We start from the raw sequence: 17,278 nt of genomic DNA, 5'->3' as shown, positions 1-17,278 counted from the left end.
AGTAGCCCAACTCCCAGCTTGGTGCGCTGCCAGGAATGACATCAGTCACTTTTAGGGTGAACTTTGGGTGCAGTGCTAAGTGGTACTGCTTTGGAGAAAAGGGCATATTGCTGTACCATACAAGGTACCATGGCCCCAAGGGTAACTGCACCCTGAGTCTGTGCACTAAGATCAACATATACAGCAGGAAAATACTCCCAGTAGTTACTTTTATAGAGTAACTGTCACTTTAATTTTTATTTAATATATCAATGATAACCAACATTGTAATTTATCTTATCAGAGAAAATCCGCTTCCTTCTGCTCCTGGACTGATGTTTCATTCTTAGTTTCTGGATAAAGACTTTAAAATTTGCATTCAGTGGAGACAGATTTTCCCATTACTGAGATAGGAGATGACAGTTGGTGCTTGTAAAATTCTATGAATGAGGGAGGAGCTCGAGTAACACAAACATTCCTCTGTAAGTTCCATAGAACGTTAGGAGCACCAACTGTCATCTTCTATCTCAGTAATAGGGACATCTGTGTTGACAGAGGACAGATTTTTACCAGAGAATTGAGAATTTTAAAAATTAATGATCAGTCCAGGAAGAGAGAGGATCAGATTTCTCTTATAAGATATATTACAAAGTTTCTTATTTTTACATGTACTATTGATATGTGGAAAAAAAAAATTAAAACTGCCTTATCGTCACCATAGGCCTGCATGCAGACACCTTTGTCTGGTCGATATGTGGCTGCATACTATACCTATACATTTTTTTTCAACGGGTCCTTAAGGAAGATTGATATTATGGCTTCCATCCAGACTGGCATACTGTGTGAGCGTTTATGCCATACAGTAGGCTCAAATGCTATCGGCACTTAGCCTAAATAACGTGCCATCAATTCCTACGGGAGAAAAGCCTCTTTTTTTTTTAAGATGTCCTTTGAGGGTAACGCAGAGGGGTATACAGGTAGCCTACTTTGCCGCACCTCCACTATAACTTAGGCTTGCTTGACACGTATTTTTACTTCCTTACTGAATTGGACATTTGCCCTAATATTAATTGACAGTCGTCCTCTTCAGCTTCCCCATAAACGTGCATGCTCAGATTAGCACGACTTGCATGTCTACTTAAAAAGAACATGTCCAAATCCCTACACCTCCCAAACCACCACCATATTAGTAAAAAGGTTGTCTTATATGGGTAAAATTGGGGTCTTAATGGTAACGTTTCTTCTTGTGGAGAGTGTTAAGCCAAGCCTGGCATGTCAGAGTGAGGAGACTTATAAGCCATGCATGCTCCTCTTGGGAAATTAAATATGCAATTTGTCTCTTCAGAGAGGAAGAGGACGAACTCCAGTGCTTCTAATAGGTGGAACTAGAGTTCTAGTCCTCTTCCTCTCTGAAGAGACAATTTGCATGGGTTAAATTGTAAAGTGCTTGTGAACAGTTACCTCTTATTGAAAATCAAGAGGAGAGGGATTTTTTATTCTGTAGTTTACTGCTCATTGCCGACCACCTCTGCTGTGTATCAGAGGTAGCCAGTTTGCGGAGCAAGGAGCTCATTTTGGAGCTGGCCGGATCTCTGGTGCTTTGTGTGCCAAATACCGCATTTTTCGGACTATAAGACGCACTTTTTTCCTCCAAAATTTTGGAGGAAAGTGGGGGTTGCATATTATAGTCCTATATCTTTATATTTCTATATGTCTCTGTCTCTATCTCTGTCTCTATCTCTGTCTCTGTCTCTCTATACTATGCATATTATATTATAAAATATATATATGTATATGTGCGTGGGGAGCAGTGAATATTCCTTTTCCCTTATAGCTTGCACACTGTACCTGCAGCGTGGCTCCTGGTATGTATGGCACCCCTCATCCCCTCTTCCTGCTATATGTGGCACCCCTCATACCCTCTTCCTGGTATGTGTGGCACCCCTCATCCCCTCTTCCTGGTATGCGTGGCACCCCTCATCCCCTCTTCCTGGTATGCGTGGCACCCCTCATCCCCTCTTCCTGGTATGCGTGGCACCCCTCATCCCCTCTTCCTGGTATGCGTGGCACCCCTCATCCCCTCTTCCTGGTATGCGTGGCACCCCTCATCCCCTCTTCCTGGTATGCGTGGCACCCCTCATCCCCTCTTCCTGGTATGCGTGGCACCCCTCATCCCCTCTTCCTGGTATGCTTGCCACCCCCTGATCCCCCATCATGCTGCACATAAAAAAGAAACAATTATGCTCACCTCCTCTCTCCTCCAGCGCTGCGTCTTACTCTGCCGCCGACAGGGATCTCACTGTGTGAGCCGCGCATGGCGTAACTGACGGGGATCACGGGGTGCCAAGAATACCAGAAAAAGGAATGCCATGCATATCAGGATGAAGGGGGAGCACACATACCAGGAAGAGGGATGAGGGGTGCCATACCTACCAGGATGAGGGGTGCCATACCTACCAGGATGAGGGGTGCCATACCTACCAGGATGAGGGGTGCCATACATATCAGGATGAGGGGGGGGCCATACAAACCAGGATGAAGGGTACTATGCATATCAGGATGGGGATGAGGGCCACGTATAATGGGAAGGAGGGGGGCATATATACCAGGATGGTGGATATTAACAGAATTGGGGGACATTACCCCTCTACCAGTGTCAGCAGAAGACCCCCTCTCCCTTCACAGTGCATCATGACCACATTTTTTGCTTACATTTTTTTTTCTATTTTCCTCCTCTAAATCCTAGGTGCGTCTTATAGTCCGAAAAATATGGTAAACATGTATACCTTTTTAGACACCCCTTGTTACATGCAAAATATCCAGGACTAGTCCAGTGGAGGAGTGTGATTACTGTCCTCCACACGATTGGCGTCATTGTTAGCCCACTGCAATTTTTGCTCGCGACCTTCCTCGTAAATTATCCAGGACCAATCCGGTGGAGGAGTGTGATAGCCGTCCTCCACACAATTGGTGTCATTTTTCGGCCACTGCAATTTTTTGTTCGCGACCCTCCTCTTGCGTGGCCAGTACTTGTTCGACTTCATTGCACACTTCTGTTTGGTGGTGGGCTTCAGCGGGGGAGTCGCACAGTGTAAAATAAATTTTATGCTATGGACAAATTACACGGAGTCATTAGCGTGTCAGCGTTCAACAGGCGCACTCCGCCATTAGTAGTGACAGAATGAGATCTGTATCGCCATAATCCCGCGCACAGCGTGCATTGTTTTATGTCGCCGGCTACGTCGTAACCGCTCGTACTTTTTCCAAAATGACCCCATACTGCCTGGATTTACAGTAATGAGTGTAATAGGCGGGAGAACCACAAATCAAAATCTCATTTCAGACGTGAGACACTAATGTTTCGCTGACTTATTGTTCCGCCTCGTCCATCCCTTATAAGCATAGCTAACGGTGAGCGAAACCAGAAGAGAATAACGTTGGAGAACCCCGCAGCCGGCAGAATGTCGCCACCGTCGAGGAGATTAATAGATTTTTAGAATTGTTAGTAGAGAAGAGAAGTTTTGCATAATGGCCGAGATTAAACACTCTTCACTTCATAATTGGGATTTAGATAAAGAAAATGAAGCTTTTTGTGCGTCGTCTTGAGGAATATCTCCGAGTTTATTGCTGGCGGCTTTCTTCTTCTTGGAGATCTTTTCTTTTTTTGTTTTATTTCTTTGTTCTTTTTGGGCTCTTCTCATTAATTTTTTTAACCCCTTTTTTGATGCGGTCGATTTTCATTTTTGCGCTTTGTTTTTTTTTTCCTCCTCTTTTTCCCAAATCAGTAACTTATTTTTTTATTATTTTCTTTATAAAGTTTTTTTTGCAGGGCAAATTCAACTTGTATATTATACTGAAAAATGGGGGGGAAAAAAAATTGCAATTCCAACACGGCTTTTTTTTTTTTTCCTACTCACTAAAATCACCTGGCCTCCAGTTGAGTGTGATTACAGCAATGACAAACTTGTATAGTTGTTATTTTGGATTTATTTTTAAAAGCAGTAAAAAAAAATTTTTTTTTGCCATTTTATTTTTTGCCCGATGGAGCTTTATGAAAGCTTGTTATATATATATATATATATATATATATATATATATATATATATATATATATATATATATATATATATATATATATATATATATATATATATATATATATATATATATAATGGCAAGCTGTAGTATTTATTGGTACCATTTTTAGGACTCTTTTGGTAGGGTTTTACTGCATTTTTTTTAAGAAATGCAGTGGAAAAAAATATATTTTTTCTTCTGGTATTTACAGTGCAGGTTGATTATTTCTATATTTTAGTAGCTTAGACTTTTATGAACACTGCGGTATCAAATATTTAGGCTAAAATAAAGTGGTTGATTTAAACTTTTTTTTTTTTATATTTTTTTAAATTACTTATTACACATTTTGTACTCCAACCGTCCCCCAAAAAAAGCAAAAACCAAGGGCTTGAACACGTAATAATAATGTATATAGTTTTTTTTTTTTTTTTTACTATCTCCCAGGAGCACCAAGGTGCAAGGTGGCTGGGATGTAGGGGAGTGTGCAGAGTGCCAGGGTCACTCATCCGCATCCTGCAAGTGTATCGTAGGATGGGTGCTGAAATGCACCGTTTAAATGCTGCTGTCAGGGGTTAGTTACAAATCAGCTCTTGTGGGGGTGAATAACGTCTTTTAAGCCTAAATCCAGAAAACGAGGAGTTCTCCTTTAAATCTGCGCAGGTTCTTACGTCTTTCGATCACCCCCATCATTTAATTTTCTATTCATTAGCGTCAGAAGTACTAAAACCAGTCAATGTTTTCTTCGCTCGCTCCTCGCACGTTGCTTAGCAGACTAATACAGTGAAAGGCGCAATTATATAGAATACAATTTCGAGCAGCAGGAAAGCACACGGCATTTTGCAGAAGGCATTATGGCAGGCTCATAGCATTACACGGGAGCTTTGTGTCTTAATGGACCGGATTTCCATCAAGAACATTGCTCACAACTGCATAATAAATGCAGCGTGAAAAGGCCGCGTACTTCTTGGCTTACTGCTTTTTGTTTTCAGTATTTCGATTTATTGGGGAAACAAAAAAAATTCTGAATTCCAGAGAAGGAGAGGAAGAATTGGAGACCAAAAGGTGTCTGTATTGAGTCAATGATCAACTTATAAAGGCATGACCACAACTCCTGTAAAGGCATGAGCCACCAGTGGGTGTCGAAATGGTTCAGTGGGTTTAAAGGGGACTTCTCACTAGTTCAAAAGTGTCCAATTGTTGCTCTTATTTTGTTCCCGTTGCTCCCCTGAGTAATTCATTTTTTATTTAATTAAATTCTGCCATCCGGTACCAGAGATATGGGCCTTATTATTTGGTGCTAACTTTTATGGTCTCTAAAAGAGAGGGGAGTATGTGTCTCTCTGGTTTCTCTAGGGGCGTGCTTTAGACCACTTTGCATAATTCCCCTGTGAGCCACACCCCTTTAGTGATCTGTTTATGGTCCATATCTCTGGAACCGTATGGCGGAATTTAAAAAAACAAAAGATGGATTACTCAGGGGAGCAGCGAAAACAAAATAAGAGCAAATACTGGACACTTTTAACTTGGTGATGATGGGTCCACTTTAAGGCCTGGTTGCTGGAAGAATCCATAAACTCTCCTTCTGCAAACCACTTGGTCTAGTTCTGGACCGATACCTGAAGTTAGTTAATTACACTTTTCTATAAATAGTCTTTAAAGGTCATCTGTCAGCACAAAATGACTGTTCAAACTGAGCTCAGGTGCACATGGCCAAACAGTTCAGTGCATCTTCCCACCTACTGGATTTCCATTGATCTCTGCTCCTGTAATGCCAGTGCAGTCAAGAGAGAGAAGCATTGGCAAAGTCAGTGAGAAGGTGATCTGAACTGCTCGGCTTAAGAAAGTGCTCCCCAAGCAACTGTGCTTGGTTTGAACAGTCTTTTTGTGCTGACAGACCCCCTTTTAATATTTTTTTTTCCTACTCCTCGTTTTGTCTTTTTCTCCTGCTACCAGATTTACCATTTATATTATGAGCCTTTCAACAACAGTTGTGGGAGAAATTAGCAGCTTTCTATCCCAGACGTCTTACAACACAGAAGAAGATATTTAAGTCGTCAAGTCAATAAATTGTCTTAAATTTCCCCGGGGAGACTATTCTTGACAGTGTCACGGCGGCGTTCTCTTTTCTACATATTTAACAGAAATGGACAGAAAAAGCTGTTGTGACTGTTGTATTTAGATCTCCAACGTCGATAAGTCTGTAAGAAGCCTCCGGCCGCTGTTTTCCTAAGCGACAATGGACTAAAGTAGACAAATGTACCTTTTTTTTTTTTAAGAAGACATTTTTCCTCTTCCCCAATTGTAAGTTCACTTTCCTGAGAGAGAGGAGCAGGAAGAGACAGAGACAGAGGCAGAGACATACCACAGAGAGTGCTGCGGCTTTCTAATGAGTGTTGTATCTCACCTCAGAGCTGGATTCACAGCTACACTGCTCAATACTACTGTATAATGTCCTACATGCTGCTGCTTTTGAACATGTGCTCCATATCGACAGGAGAGCAGGGATCCCTCATGTCTGTGTGTGCTGTGCATGGGAGACCTCATAGCATTGAGTCTTCATCCACTAGCTCAGAGACGACTGAAAATTAGAGCTTGCAGAGGGGAAAAACTAGTGAAAAATACCAGAAACAAGTTATATAAGAATTGTTTTCTCATGTACATACTCGACGTGAAAAGTGAAAAGTCACCTGAAACAAAACTTAAGCTTTTAAAAGTATTTTCCCGTTTGGTGTATGCAGTTCATATGCAGACCTATGTTTCCCCTGTGTGTGTGTAGTCTGTTACTGCCTTGTATGTAATTGTCCAATTTTTTCCTTACAATATTCTTCCTAGCTTTTTTTTTTATCAAGAATATTTTACATAGTTGCTTCATTTTGTATTTTTTTAGGTGAATTGTAGCATTTGCAAAAAAAAAAAAAAAAAGATTTTCTTAATGGTATGTCCACAAAAAAATAGAAAAAAAATAATAGTTTTTTTCTTAGATGCACAACATGGCAGCACACAAAGCGCCTAGATGTATAAAGTAAAATGAATCTTCTACGATTTTTCCCCAATTGTTTCATTTTTTCCCTATTATGTAAAACACTGAACAAAGTTGAGTTGCTTTAAAGTATGGTGACTCAGAAAGAAGAAAAAAAATCTCATCCTTTTTGACCGACTCAACTTTCACAAAAACTGTAAATGTTCCGACTTTAGATAAAAGCAATTCTTTGAAATACAGTCGGATTAATTACACCTCAAAGAGATGTGAAAGGTTGTCTGCAGGTCCCTTCTTCCACCCTCTTCTTCACATTTTAGACAAATGATATGAAAAGGAAAGATGGCTCTATACTTTTAGTCGGAAAAGTTTTAAGAAATTTGATGTTTGGAATTTTTATGCACAATATTAAAAAAAAAAAAAAAAAAAAAAAAAAATCTACACTTTAATTTTTTATTCCTTTGGACCATTTTCTTGATCTGTATGGAAGGTTGCGGATTAATGGCCACATATAATAGCCAAGCATGCTTTCTGAAAGGGTTGTTCAAATATCTATAGGACAGGGGCGGAATTCGATCACTGGGATCACCAACGATCCCCAGAACGGGACTCTGAAGGCCCGTGCCGAATGTAATGGAGGTGCGAATACGTGGCCTCTGCTCAATTCTTTGTCTATGGGTATTGTGGGGTTTCTGCTCACTTGGGTGCGTCAGAAGGCCAACAAGAAGCATGTTCCTTTAAATGTCCTTGTCCGTTTGTTACGTCATAAACCAGGCAAAAGCAAAAGGAATATAAATAGCCTTTAGTTCAGGCAAAACAAAGTAAAGAGTCCTTAAGGCAAAGTCTCTTGTTAGTCAGTCCTTTAGGCACACAGGCTGGGTAGCATCCAGTTCACTGGCTCAGTCGGGAGACCACAACACACAGAAGGCCTTCTCCCTCCAAACACACAGACCATGTGCCAAACAACAGCCTCCATTTTATATCTTAACCACACCCAGAGGGGAGGTTTGTGGGTAGCTAGACCTGCCCATCTCTCCAACTACCCGTAACCCGGCCCCAGGTGCACAAAACAAACCTCTTAGTGCTTACATGCACTAGAGCAGTGTTTCTCAACTCCAGTCCTCAAGGCCCACCAACAGGTCATGTTTTCAGGATTTCCTTAGTATTGCTCAGGTGATGGGATTATTGCCTGTGCAATGTGAATGGAAATCCTGAAAACATGACCTGTTGGTGGGTCTTGAGGACTGGAGTTGAGAAACACTGCACTAGAGAAACACTCCGGGTTACATCACAGAGGACAGCCATCTCTGTGACACATACCTCCCATCAAGTAAGTGTTCGTTAGCCACCTTACGGTATGTAAAAGCTATTTACGCGAGTTCCATAGACATTGAATGGAGTGGAAGCCGAGCATGTATACTGCCGGACTATTCGGGATGGGTCTGCAAAATCCTGTTCTTGTTTTTACAGAGCCCAGATCTTGGGATTGTTTGGGGTTCCCAATGCTCAGATTGCATCAATCAGCAAGTTATCCCCTATCACATCGATAAGGGACAACTTGATTTTTTGGGAATACACACATTAGATGAAGGTTGGCCAAATCCGCCAATTTTGGCCACGACCAGCCAACATTCTGATGTGTATTGGGGCCTCCCGACATTCCCCAGAAGATGATGTTGGGAAAGAGAACAGTCGGGAAAATGGAATATCAACCCCCGATTGTTTTGTTTCCTGGGGGATAAGCCTCTGCCAAAAGAGTTTGGCAGCAGCTTTTTCCTCTCACTGTTTAAAACTCTCCCCTGCGGGAATCAGGGGAGAGAGCTGTCAGCTGAAGTGAGCTTTGAGCGTCTTGCTAATCTCGTGTATGGCCAGCATTTTTTGCAAATAGAAAATATATATAGGATGCAAACGGTGTCTCTAGTGATGCTTATATTTATGGGAAACTAAAAATCGGCCATTCTTAAAAGCCAGATCCAAAAGTGTTTATCTTCTACAGTTGACATTTGTCTTTAGGCTCCAGTCTCACTTACATTACACTTTTTCCTTCAGGGGTGCTTTTATTTTTGACTGCAAGCGTAACGCTACAATTTTTGCTAATGCCAGTTCCCGTTTGGACCCCAATAAGTCAGTGGAATCCATAAAAGATACATAAGGCTCCAGTTGGGAAACCAGAAGTCCAAACGTCATGATGCATTGACTACTGTGCACTGAGCCTAACATGTAAGACCCGTCTAAAATGGACAAATCCCAGACTGACGGAGGACTAACTACTCAGACTAACAGCATAGATTAAAGCTTGAATTTCTGGCCCAACTGCAGTCTAATGACTCTCACTAATACTCTCATGGATCACTATGATTGGTCAGTAGGTCCACAGCCGGGCCACACACAAATGTGCCTATATGTGGCTTCTCTTTTGGCTTTTTGAGGGTTTTGGATACAAATATTCTGTATTCACTTTTATATTGCAGTGAAGGGAAACTGGTGGTTTATGTCCAACGAAGGGAATTGTGAGGTTGAGTTAAATGAAGATGTCCGTGCCTGGGAGCCGCAGCGCATTAATCAAGTTCTCTTAGGCTGCTGTGACTCCAGGGAATCTGTGTCTTTTTAATTCAAGACATTATGGTCAGGGATTCTTCTTCAAAATAGACTTTAATCCCTAGAGTTTCCCGAGAAACAAATGCTCCTTTTCGGACCTGTAATATCCTGGCTAAAAGCTCAACTAGTCAAAAGTGCACGGAAAATAGATGGCAAAGAAAGACGTCAACGCTACATGTCCCAGCATTTTAATTCCAGTTGTAGGCCTTTTAAGTTAAGTAATTTTTTTATCACAGTTTAGGAACAGTTTGATTAAAGCCGGATTCACACCATGTTTTTGTATTCTTTTAATAGCTACACATTTTTACATTGCATTACAACATATCATTTTTTTTATTACAAACAGATGCATTTTAAGCCAAACTATCCGTTTGTTTCACATATACACTTCATCCGGAACTCATTTGGCATATACACTTTTTTATTTTTTTTATTAAAGGGAACTTGTCGCCAGGGCTGTGGAGCCAGTAAGCCAAACCACCAACTCAGACTCCTCTGACTCCGCGACTCTGACTCCGCGACTCCTCACTACTGAGCGTGTACATAAAGTGCAGCACAGATACATCTCAACTAAAAGCCAAGATCCTTAGATCAGCAAGAGAACAGACATTTATAGGACATTTCATAACTTTCCCAAAACTTTATGAAAACATTTCCCGCACATACTGCATTGAGCTACTGTATCCAATTTATCATATATTTTAGGAGTCTGAGTCGGTCCATTTTATACCTACTCCAACTCCACCAAAATGGACACCGACTCCGACTCCACAGCCCTGCTTGTCACCATGATAATTCAGTCCAATCTGCAGGCAGCATGTTATAGAACATGGGGAGCTGAGTAGATATACAGTTGGGAAAATAAGTATTTGATACACTTCTGATTTTGCATGTTTTCCCACCTACAAAGAATGGAGAGGTGTGTAATTTTTATCGTAGGTACACTTCACCTGTGAGAGACAGAATCTAAATATAAAAAACAGAATCACATTGTATGATTTTTAAATAATTAAATTGTATTTTATTGCTTTAAATAAGTATTTGATCACCTACCAACCTGCAAGAATTCTGGCTCTCACAGACCTGTTAGTTTTTCTTTAAGAATCCCTCCTACTGTGCACTCATTACCTGTATTAATTGCACCTGTTTGAACTTGTTACCTGTATAAAAGACACCTGTCCACACACTCAATCACACTCCAACCTCTCCACCATGGCCAAGACCAAAGAGCTGTCTAAGGACACCGGGGACAAAATTGTAGAACTGCACAAGGCTGTGATGGGCTACAGGACAATAGGCAATCAGCTTGGTGTGAAGGCAACAACAATTATTACAAAATGGAAGAAACACAAGATGACTGTCAATTTTCCTCGGTGTGAGGCTCAATACAAGATGTCGCATCGTGGGGTACAGTGGGTACGGAAAAGTATTCAGACCCCTTTAAATTTTTCACTCTTTGTTTCACTGCAGCCATTTGGTAAATTCTAAAAAGTTCATTTTTTCCTCATTAAAGTACACTCTGCACCCCATCTTAACTGAAAAAAACAGAAATGTAGAAATTTTGCAAATTTAGTAAAAAAAGAAAAACTGAAATATCACATGGTCATAAGTATTCAGACCCTTTGCTCAGACACTCATATTTAAGTCACATGCTGTCCATTTCCTTGTGATCCTCCTTGAGATGGTTCTACTGCTTCATTGGAGTCCAGCTGTGTTTAATTAAACTGATAGAACTTGATTTGGAAAGGCACACACCTGTCTATATAAGACCTCACAGCTCACAGTGCATGTCAGACCAAATGAGAATCATGAGCTCAAAGGAGAGGTAAAGAAGAACCCAAGACCATTGTGGCTGAGCTCCAGAGATGCAGTAGGGAGATGGGAGAAAGTTGACTTTGTGGAACTATCACTGCAGCCCTCCACCAGTCGGGCCTTTATGGCAGAGTGACCTGACGGAAGCCTCTCCTCAGTGCAAGACATATGAAAGCCCGCATAGTGTTTGCTCAAAAACACGTGAAGGACTCCCAGACTATGAGAAATAAGTGTTAGGCGTTGGGCATTTGCTGGATTCGAAATGGGTCCAGAACCTTCTGTGGTCTCCCATTCCGGTCCAGCTGGGGCTGATGCTGCTCAGCATCGTCGTCAGTCCCAACGCCTAGCCGGTCCACGAGACGTGCAGGTTGTCTCTCGGGTCTTTGTTCCTAGCAACATGACTTTTAAAGCCTAAGTCCAGGATTCTCTGTACTGAGCATGCCTGTGACATGGCGGACCGTGATTGGTGGTTTGGGAGTCAGCTGATCCGGTGACCTGGCACCGCCTGATTGGTCGTGGGTGACGTCACCAATGGCGCGACGGTGGGCAGGGCTTAATCTTTAAAAAGCCTGCCCACAAACATGGCGCCGCGCTCTGATCATTGAGCTGTGATGGTGTTTTGTGGACTCTTGGTCTCTTGGGCTCCACGTGTGCTTTAGTTTCTGGCAGGCAGGTTTAGTGGAAATAGGCAGGCTTAGTTGAAATAGGCAGGTAGCTTCATCTGACAGTCTGGCTCCGACAAAGGGGTCGCCTTACACCCCGAGCAGTCTGCAGACACCCTATTCCCGGTACCACCTGTAAGCCACGTGGAGAGATTCTCCTCAGTCCAGTAGCACGCCGGCTGGGAGCACGTATTCGCCGGCGTGAGTCACACACGCATCCTAACTCCAACTGTGTAGTCCCTGTGCTGCAACAGGACTACAGATACATTATTTATCGCACATCTCTCGTGCAGTTAACGGAGATGGAACAGGGATTCGCACTCTCTCCGGTGTGCTGTAACACGGAGGGGATTGTTATTTAAGTTGGTTGTTTTACCTTCTCACCCGGAAGGTGTTCGGCCGCAGTCCACCAGGCTGCATGGCGGACCCCGGGTTCGGTTGCTTTCCATTATTTAATAAAGTTGTTTGCAACCGTCCCCTTAACAATAAGATTCTCTGGTCTGATGAGACGAAGATAGAATTATAACCAAAAAGTTCTAAGCGGTATGTGTGGAGGAAACCAGGCACTGCTCATCGTCTGCCCAATACAATCCCAAAAGTGAAACATGGTGGTGGCAGCATCATGCTATGGGGGTGTTTTTCAGCTGCAGGGACAGGACGACTGGTTGCAATTGAAGGAAACATGAATGTGGCCAAGTACAGAGCTATCCTGGATGAAAACCTCTTCCAGAGTGCTCTGGACCTCAGACTTGGCCAAAGGTTCACCTTCCAACAAGACAATGACCCTAAGCACACAGCTAAAATAACAAAGGAGTGGCTTTAGAACAACTCTGTGACCATTCTTGACTGGCCCAGCCAGAGCCCTGACCTAAACCCAATTGAGCATCTCTGGAGAGACCTGAAAATGGCTGTCCACCAACGTTCACCATCCAACCTGACGGAACTGGAGAGGATCTGCAAGGAAGAATGGCAGAGGATCCCAAAATCCAGGTGTGAAAAACATGTTGCATCATTCCCAAGAAGACTCATGGCTGTAATAGTTCAAAAGGGGGCTTCTACTCAATACTGAGCAAAGGGTCTGAACACTTATAACCATGTGATATTTCAGTTTTTCTTTTTTAATAAATTTGCAAAAATTTCTACATTTCTGTTTTTTTTTTCAGACAAGATGGGGTGCAGAGTGTACTTTAATGAGAAAAAAATGAACTTTTTAGAATTTACCAAATGGCTGCAATGAAACAAAGAGTGAAACATTTAAAGGGGTCTGAAAACTTTCCGTACCCACTGTAAAGATGATTCTGAGAAAGCTCAGGAATTAGCCCAAAACTACACGGGAGGTCAATGACCTGAAGAGAGCTGGAACCCCAGTCTCTCTTTCTGGGGTTTTGGGTCCAGTTGGCTGTTCTATCAGTGATTGACAGTTGCACTTATACTAAGAAAGCTGTCAATCACTGAAAGGACTGCCCACTGGCAAAACCCCCCCAGAAAGAGCAGAGGTTTGAATGATTAAAACATGGGTTTTCTTGAATTTTTTTCTCACAATGATATATTAATCTGTTCAGCGCCTCCCTGCTCTCTAACACTGTGCCTGCAGATTAGACTGCATTGTAGTGGTGACAGGTTCCCTTTAAATTCTGTGCAAATATAGACTTATCAGTTTAATTACTTGTTTTTGTTAGTATTGTATAAAAAAAAATAAAAAATAAAAAAAGAATAATCTACAGTGTTGAGACAAAGCTAAAACACAGTGATAGTCATTACTGGTGCAACGGAATGTTAATCCAATCTTGATACTTTTTTAAATTTCAAAAGGGCACATGATGAAGCGCTGGATTCTGGTTGCTGCATTAGTTTTTCTTTGCACCAGTTTTAATCTCAAGAAAAAAACAAAAACCTTCTAAAAATACAATGTCATTTTTGTCCATTACAAATAATCAAATTGTTTCTTTGAGAGAGTTTAAAATCTTACTAGATATGATTGGTAGCACTGATTCATACTTTTTTTTTTTTTTTACATAAAAAACTGATTCGTTTTTTGTCAGTGTGCAATATCCGATTTTCATCCTTTTTTGGTCTGTGCTAATTTTTACCTTCATTTCGGTATCTGCTTTTTTTTGGGTAAGGGAAAAAAAAATCCAAGCTTATCCTACCTATTGGGCTAGGGTCACACGAGTGTAAATTCTCTTGTCCAGGAGAATCTGGTTGAGTGTGATCAGAGTGTGATCAGAGTGTGATCAGAGTGTGATCAGAGTGTGGTCAGAGTGTGGTCAGAGTGTGGTCAGAGTGTGGTCAGAGTGTGGTCAGAGTGTGGTCAGAGTGTGGTCAGAGTGTGGTCAGAGTGTGGTCAGAGTGTGGTCAGAGTGTGGTCAGAGTGTGGTCAGAGTGTGGTCAGAGTGTGGTCAGAGTGTGGTCAGAGTGTGGTCAGAGTGTGGTCAGAGTGTGGTCAGAGTGTGGTCAGAGTGTGGTCAGAGTGTGGTCAGAGTGTGGTCAGAGTGTGGTCAGAGTGTGGTCAGAGTGTGGTCAGAGTGTGGTCAGAGTGTGGTCAGAGTGTGGTCAGAGTGTGATCAGAGTGTGATCAGTCTTCTCCATTCTGTCAGTCTGTGGAAGTCGAACTGCCCTCAAATGTCATCCAACTGTGCACGGCCCCTTAGAATAACATTGGACCGGGTGTGATCCAGTGCTTTGTCGGATGTACATATGAGTAATTATCTTTTTCTGCAGTTAATTGGTCCATAAAACAAAACAGACATGTAAACATGTACATAGACTATAATCTGTATGTGCTTTATCTGTGAAAAACATGAATAGAACACGAGTGAAAAACAGACGTCTGAATGTGGTCCTATTCTGTCAAGACAACCCCTGTACTTATTCCCTATTAACTCTTTGCTGAGCATACAGGGTTCATTTTATTTTTTCTGAAGATAGTGTTGTTTTTTTTTTTTTTTTTATCAAACACTGAATCAATAGTTTTTGAGTCTCTGGCATTTTTATTTTTATGAACATTGTGTTTTTTTTTTTTCATGTGGTTTCCTATAGGCTTCTCTTTTGGGGGTCGGTGGGAACACGTGCACCACAGTATGTGAACACAGCCTGTAACTTTTTCCAATTACCTTCCAACTGTTTGCTCTACCGGCTAGAAATCAATTCATTGTTTTTTCTTCGGCTCAGCTTTGCTGACATTCTTGACCAGAACACATCACTGTTGCTTTGTGAAATCTACAGGGACTGTGATGAGTCTGGAATTGTTGTTGTGGCTTTTGTTTCTTTTTTGAGTTATCGTCTGATGTGCGGTGCAATCTGTTCATATAATGTATAGTCAGCTGTGATTCTCGTGCCCGATTTTCTGTCTTCCATTGAACTGAAAAGCTTTGACGAGAATAAATTACCCACTACACGTCTTTAGGCTTTTAATGGCTCAATGAACCAGTGTCTAATTTCTTTTGTATGAAGAATTTGCTTCCGCCGAACGGGCCGAGGAATGTGTGATTGGAACATAATTTTATCCTGTGTTTTAAAGCCGTCGGATAGCTAACATTTGTCTGTAGTAACTCAATTTGTACCGTGGCTGGGACATTTCCATAAAAAATCCATTATGCCCTTTGCAATTTTTGTAGACGGTACCTAAGAGAGTAGAGCCGTATCACTGCAACTAAAATTACATTTTCTACTAAAGAACATTTTCTCGTAATCCCGTTAGGGAATTTTGAGCAGTGAAGGAATAAATATAGAAAAAAATTAAATAAGAAAATAAAAAAAAAGAAAATTATTGTTCCATTAAAATCCGATATTTAAGTACATAAGAATTGGTGACCGAGAAGAATTAATAGACCAAGGCAAAAAAAAAAGAGAAAAGAACTGGGAATTAGTCTCCAAGATCAAATTTAAGTCCTTACTTGCCCAGAAGGCAAGAAGTAGTCGGCGGTGTCTGTGTATTGATCGCAGCAGCAGGTGTAAGGTGTTTTTTTTTTATTTTAAGGTTTGCAGCTTATTGGCAGCGTTTGTTTTACTCGTGTCTTGAAATGTTACATTTTGTTTTTCTATGCTATTCATTATCGTTAGGTGGCTTTACTGGAATTGTTGGCTATGAATTCTCCAATTACAAGGCAGAGAAAAGAATGAAATGTGGATTAGATTAGATTTTGGCAAAAAAACACTTATGATGCTAGAACAGGTCTCCTAGATAAATCGAAAAATTCAAGACATCCAATAATCATCAATTTTTAAAAGGTAAAAGTAAGAAACTGTTCAATAGAAGTTTTAGCAACTTGACTGACTTTGTTGTTGGGATATTTTTTTTAAGCTCTAACATGCTTCTTTGTACTTTACATGCCTTTTTAACTTTTTTGCCTATTTTCATTAGGAATATTTTTTTTATGTGGAAAAATAACAAAAACGCTTTAAAGTGTTTTTTGGTGTGTTTTTTTTTTACATAGTGTTTGGAGCTGTTTTTTCTTGTGAATCTTGGAGCACAATTTGCTGCAAAATTCACATAAAAAATTTCCATTTGAACATACCCTAATATGGACCAAAGGTTGATAAATTACAGATGTGTTTCACCTACTCCATTCTCCTCCCTTCTCACTCTCTCTCCATCCTCCTCTCTTCCCCTCCCTTCTCCATTCTTATTCACTCTTCTGCTCCCTTTCGCCCTGCTCCCTTTCGCCTTTCGCCCTGCTCCCTTTCGCCCTGCTCCCTTTCGCCCTGCTCCCTTTCGCCCTGCTCCCTTTCGCCCTGCTCCCTTTCGCCCTGCTCCCTTTCGCCCTGCTCCCTTTCGCCCTGCTCCCTTTCGCCCTGCTCCCTTTCGCCCTGCTCCCTTTCGCCCTGCTCCCTTTCGCCCTGCTCCCTTTCGCCCTGCTCCCTTTCGCCCTGCTCCCTTTCGCCCTGCTCCCTTTCGCCCTGCTCCCTTCCGCTTTCATCCTGCTCCTTTCTGTTGTATTTTTGGAATTTATCTTTTTTTTGGATGGGATGTGTGCATTTTATCAACTTTTTTATTTCTATTATTCTGCAGAAGCCCGAGAAATAGTCCTAAAAGCCCAGATCTTGGCCGGTGGGAGAGGTAAAGGCGTTTTTGACAGCGGGCTTAAAGGTGGAGTTCATTTAACTACAGAGTAAGTTTTTAAGTTTTGCACCATTTGTAGGCATCCAGAATCTTCCTTTCTCTATTATTTAT

The 17,278-nt window shown here is 41.5% G+C and overlaps 1 protein-coding gene across 1 annotated transcript in view; it reads left to right on the top strand.

Annotated features, from left to right (window-relative positions):
• Positions 1 to 17,278, top strand: part of SUCLG2 (succinate-CoA ligase GDP-forming subunit beta) — a 214,270-nt gene that overhangs the window by 38,589 nt on the left and 158,403 nt on the right. Inside the window, exon 3 of the mRNA XM_073644709.1 lies at positions 17,117 to 17,216. Within this exon, the coding sequence (XP_073500810.1) occupies positions 17,117 to 17,216 (100 nt within the window). The remainder of the gene's footprint in view (positions 1 to 17,116; positions 17,217 to 17,278) is intronic.

The sequence above is a fragment of the Phyllobates terribilis genome, unplaced genomic scaffold, assembly GCF_046119375.1.
Source record: "Phyllobates terribilis strain yellow unplaced genomic scaffold, ASM4611937v1 Scaffold_8__6_contigs__length_399053987, whole genome shotgun sequence".
Classification (NCBI taxonomy): domain Eukaryota; kingdom Metazoa; phylum Chordata; class Amphibia; order Anura; family Dendrobatidae; genus Phyllobates; species Phyllobates terribilis.
Note: the sequence above shows the minus strand (reverse complement) of the source record. Positions and strands in the feature narration are given on the sequence as shown.